Source organism: Myotis brandtii, unplaced genomic scaffold (genome assembly GCF_000412655.1).
Source record: "Myotis brandtii unplaced genomic scaffold, ASM41265v1 scaffold147, whole genome shotgun sequence".
NCBI classification, from domain to species: Eukaryota; Metazoa; Chordata; class Mammalia; order Chiroptera; family Vespertilionidae; genus Myotis; species Myotis brandtii.
The window spans coordinates 562,125-567,516 of NW_005355292.1; the positions used below are offsets into that span (position 1 = coordinate 562,125).

Below are 5,392 nucleotides of genomic sequence, written 5' to 3' on the forward strand. Positions count from 1 at the left end.
CGCGCTTTGGGAAGCGAGGGGTAATGCTTCCCTGGGTTCCTGGAACTAACGTCCCGATGTTCCTGAAGTGGGGGCGCACGCAGCACTTCCACACGGAGCTCAAGAAGGGTGGTTCGGAAAGATCTGGTCGCCAGTTTAATGATCACTACAGTCTTTTAAAAAAGCATTTATTCGGGTGGAAATTCTCAGTTACACATGGACAGCAAGCAGAGGGCTCGTCATCCTCTTGCTTTTTCCCAGTCTCATCCCCACACAAACCAGTTACTCACACACATGTGCGCACACATGTGCATACACATGCACGCACACATGTGCACACACACCCTTGCACACACGTGCACACACAAGCTTTCCTGAACAAAAGGGCGATTACTTTTGTTGGTGGCTGATTACTCTCGCAGTCCCACGGGAGTATTGGATTGGTGATATGTTGTTTTGGTTCTATTGATGACCGTCATAATAAATGGTCGCACAGGAGGAAACGGTGAGCTTTCTGGGAGGCTGGGGTGACGTTGACACTTTGTGCCTCAGGCCAGAAGTTACCGGATGTTTCACGACGACAGCATGAAGTCGTTCTTCCGGAGACTGAGCTTCACTCCCGACGGCTCCCTGCTGCTCACCCCAGGTGCGTGGAGCCGGGCTCGCGGGGCGGGTGCAGGGTGGGCCCGCGTGTCGCCTCCGGGAGTGCCAGTGTCACATAGAAGGTGTGGGTTAGAATAAGGCGAAAATTGGAATAAAATATAAGGGGAGGGAACCCAAGGAGGGTGGGAGAGGGGGAAAAAGAAAGCGTTGGTTGCTGTGCAAGATCTTTTTCATGAGTAGTTGACTAAGAAAAGCAAAATAAGGAAAAGTCTAAATAACACCCCATTTTATAAAGTAAACTACAGCCCACCATGTGTGTATATGTGGTTGTCACGGTTACGTGAGCCTGGAGGGAATGCAGGGCTGGCGAGGTGTTTGTCAGAGTGGATCCTGGGGATGGAAGGATGGGGCGAGCTGCTGCCCTCCTGGTGGATACGCAGTGGTCACATGTGAGAGAGAGTGTGTGTGTGTGTGTGTGTGTGTGTATGTGTGTGGTGTGTGTGTTGTGTGTGTGTGTGTGTGTGTGCTCGCGCAGCAGGAGAAGACGAGGAGACGTGTCCAAGAGCAGCCGTGTCTGCAGGTTGCTCTCCGCCGGGTCTGGCTGTGCCAAGTGCGGCCTGGGGAGGGTGAAGTGGAGACGTCAGTGGGGCGGCCAGAGCGGGTCAGCTCTGCAGGGCTGGGGTTTCGGCCGAGGGCTGTCTCCTGGCAGCTCCTGGCTCCGTCAGGCAGACGGGAAGAGGCCAGGGTCAGCCCGCGGACTGGACGGCAGCTGAGGTGGGGATGCAGGCACAGAGCTTTATGTTCTTCCTGCCCTGGCCTGGGCGTGGCTCCGGGCGGCTGTGCCCTCAGGTGAGATGACACCCAGGTGAGAGGAAGGTGGGTGGAGCCAGAGTGAGGCTGCGTGCAGCAGCAGAAGACAAGGAGACGTGTCCAAGAGCAGCCGGGTCTGCAGGTCGCTCTCGCTGGGTCTGGCTGTGCCAAGTGCGGCCTGGGGAGGGTGGAGTGGAGACGTCAGTGGGGCGGCCAGATCGGGTCAGCTCTGCAGGGCTGGGGTTTCGGCCGAGGGCTGTCTCCTGGCAGCTCCTGGCTCCATCAGGCAGACGGGAAGAGGCCAGGGTCAGCCCGCGGACTGGACGGCAGCTGAGGTGGGGATGCAGGCACAGAGCTTTATGTTCTTCCTGCCCTGGCCTGGGCGTGGCTCCGGGCGGCTGTGCCCTCAGGTGAGAGGAAGGTGGGTGGAGCCAGAGTGAGGCTGAGCCCAGGTGTGTGGATGGTTTGTATTTGTCCCAATCGCACACACTGTCCAGGGAGTCCATCTCTCGGGAAAATGACTTTAAACCAGAATTGGCTGCCTTGGGTTTGCTGGTGGACAGTTTAATAACAGTGCCTCCCCTGCCTCCCAGCCGGATGCGTGGAGTCTGGCGAAAATGTAACCAACACCACGTACCTCTTCTCCAGGAAGAATCTGAAAAGGTGAGCGCCTGAAGGACTGTCGGGGACCTTGGCCCTCTCTCTGCTTTTGTTGAGCAATGGTCTCTCTAACCCATGATTCACCTCCAGGCCTGTGGCGCATCTCCCGTGTCCCGGAAAAGCCACGCTTGCTGTCCGCTGCTGCCCCGTCTACTTTGAGTTGAGGCCGGAGGCGGAAACAGGTACATCAGAACCCAGCGGTGTGCTGTGTCTCCCGTCGGGCAGGTCACCAGGGTGGTGGGGTTTGGATTTTATCTCAGGGACCTCGGGGAAAGGTGGGCATGTGGGTTTGGCTCAGTTTAGTTACTCGGAGGAGTTGGAACAGAGACTGATGTTACCAAACTGTGTATCCCACTGTCTTTGCTTAGAGCAATTAAAAAAAAATATATATATATGTATTGATATCAGAGAGAGGGAGAGAGAAACATCAATGATGAGAGAGAATGATTGATTGGTTGCCTCCTGCACGCCCCCCTATTGGGGTTCAAGCCCGCAACCCAGGCACGTGCCCTGACTAGGAATTGACCGTGACCTCTTGGTTCCTGGGTTGACGCTCAACCAGTGGCCGGGCATCTCTTTCCTGTTCTTGCTTGGGCCTCGGGTTGCTTCCCTACCCGCGTGCACCGGCCAGTGCTCAGCTCAGACGACGGGCCCCGCAGGTCCCTCAACCAGTGGCCGGGCATCTCTTTCCTGTTCTTGCTTGCTTGGGCCTTTGCTTCCCTACCCGCGTGCACCGGCCAGTGCTCAGCTCAGACGACGGGCCCCGCAGGTCCCTGCTGCAACCTGGAGCCTCACTCTGGCTCCGCAGCTCAGGGCACGTGCGGGCACTGCCGGGTCCCCTCCCTCTGCTGGGCCTGGAGACCAGGCGGTGAGCTGAGGCTGCGGCAGCACATCATGCCTTTGCTCCCCACCGCTCGGGGGTCGCTGGCCTTCATTGCTGCTGGGCAGTCAGTGTCTTAAGTCGGAGGCTAAATTGGGGCCCTGTTACTCCAAGGCTGGAAGCGGGAGCTGTTTTTCACTCTCTAAACTCTTATGTGAATGAATATAATGAACTGGAAAGAGCATGAAAACATCACTTGATACAATGTTTCCATGTGACCCTGTATTTCCTTATCAGAAATGCTCTTCCTTTTGCACCTCGGTTCCCGGGATTCTTGGATCCTGTCATGTGTCATTGGTTCACACATAGTTCTCGTTCATTCCTGCATCTATATATATAAAAGCCTAAACGACCGTTACCGCTGAATGACTGGAATGACTGGTCGCTATGACCAGGTGGCAGACACTCAATGCAGGAGCTGCCCCCTGGTGGTCAGTGCGCTCCCACAGCCAACCTCCCTTGGCCGGCAGCCGGCCAACCTCCCACGGTCCCTCTCCCCTCCTCCACCACCCCTGCACGAGTTCGTGCACCGGGCCTCTAGTTCATATATAAAATAATAGGAAGACCTAAATCCCTTTGCACGTCATTAGAGGAATTACATCCCATATTATCCCGGGGAGAGGGCTCGTGGCGGGAGTTGGTGGTTCCTGCAGGAGCCTGGCTGGTGCTGGTGTCACTGTCCCTCCTGCCCCGTGTCCCACAGAACCCCGCAGGTCCCTGCTGCAGCCTGGAGCCTCGCTCTGGCCCCTCAGTTCAGTGTCACTGTCCCTCCTGCCCCGTGTCCCACAGACGGGCCGGCCCAGGGGCCGCTGGTGCGCCTGCCCTACCGCGTGGTGTTCGCTGTGGCTTCCGAGGACTCCGTGCTCTTCTACGACACCCAGCAGCTCTTCCCTTTCGGCTACGTGTCCAACATCCACTACCACACCCTGAGCGACATCTCCTGGTGAGCGGCTGGGCCGGGCCAGGCCGGGAAGGGAGCGCGGCAGCGCACAGACGCGGTCTTGGCCGCGTGTTCCCTGCAGAGGACACTGCGACGTGGCCTGACTTCGTTTCTAACTACAGTGAGAGCGGGAGGAGGGCCGCAGACTTGGTAAAACTTAACCCTTTTCTCCTGCTTTGGGGACAAAGGTCCAGCGACGGGGCGCCCCCGCCACGGAGGGTCACCCTGCACACTCTGCAGGCCTGGAGCAAGACACCCCGGTAAGGACTGGATGGAGATGCCGACGGTCGTCCCCCCCGCCCCTCCCCCGTCAGCAAAACTCTGCTGCTCCAGAGATTTCTTTCTTTAAAATATGTTTTTATTGATTTCAGAGAGGAAGGGAGAGGGAGAGAGAGAGAGAGAAACATCAGTGACGGGAGGGAATAATTGATCGGCTGCCTCCTGCACACCCCCTACTGTGGATCGAGCCCACAAGCTGGGCATGTGCCCTGACTGGGCATGTGCCAGGACCCTTCAGCCCAAGGGCCGATGCTTTAGCCACTGAGCCACACCAGCCAGGGCTCCAGAGGTTTCTTAACCTCACTCCAAGCGCCGCCTCCTGGCTCACACACCTGCGGGTTCCCTACTTCCTACCTGTTGCACAGGTGTGGCTCCACCCGCAGGCCGGGACTGTCCGCGGTCACTCCCCTTCCCCGGTGCCTTCCTCTCCAGCCCGACCTGGAAAGCCGGGTCCCCAGAGCACACTCGGCCTGGGGCCTCTGACCCACCTTCCTCCGGACTCCCCGACACTGCTCCCCGGGACACTCGCATCCTCCATCAGCCCTTCCCTCTGTCACACTCACATTTGGGCCGGGGTTTCGTGTCTGCTGCTCCCCACGAGGTGTAAGCCCCTCTGGCCCAGCACAGTGGCGGGCACTGCGCGGTGGTGGGCGCCTCGAGGCGTCTTGCCACCAGCAGACGGTGCCTGGTGAGCTGGGAGTCTGTCGGCCGGCAGAGCATCCCGGTGGCGCAGTGGTGTGTGCCCCGGTTCTCATCAGGCAGCGGTTTCTTAACCTCACTCCAAGCGCCGCCTCCTGGCTCACACACCTGCGGGTTCCCCACTTCCTACCTGTTGCACAGGTGTGGCTCCACCCGCAGGCCGGGACTGTCCTCGGTCACTCCCCTTCCCCGGTGCCTTCCTCTCCAGCCCGACCTGGAAAGCCGGGTCCCCAGAGCACACTCGGCCTGGGGCCTCTGACCCACCCCCCTCCGGACACCCTGACACTGCTCCCCGGGGACACTCGCATCCTCCATCAGCCCTTCCCTCTGTCACACTCACATTCGGGCTGGGGTTTCGTTTCTGCTGCTCCCCATGAGGTGTAAGCCCCTCTGGCCCGGCACAGTGGCGGGCACTGCGCAGTGGTGGGCGCCTCGAGGCGTCTTGCCACCAGCAGACGGTGCCTGGTGAGCTGGGAGTCTGTCGGCCGGCAGAGCATCCCGGTGGCGCAGTGGTGTGTGCCCCGGTTCTCATCAGGCAGCCG

General features: G+C 59.2%; 1 protein-coding gene across 1 annotated transcript in view; it reads left to right on the forward strand.

Moving 5' to 3' along the window:
- The window catches only part of CHAF1B (chromatin assembly factor 1, subunit B (p60)), a 20,332-nt gene that overhangs the window by 12,578 nt on the left and 2,362 nt on the right, over positions 1–5,392 (forward strand). The window contains exons 7-11 of the mRNA XM_014535637.1: positions 532–625; positions 1,986–2,055; positions 2,143–2,234; positions 3,722–3,875; positions 4,061–4,132. Coding sequence (XP_014391123.1) covers positions 532–625; positions 1,986–2,055; positions 2,143–2,234; positions 3,722–3,875; positions 4,061–4,132 — 482 coding nt within the window. The remainder of the gene's footprint in view (positions 1–531; positions 626–1,985; positions 2,056–2,142; positions 2,235–3,721; positions 3,876–4,060; positions 4,133–5,392) is intronic.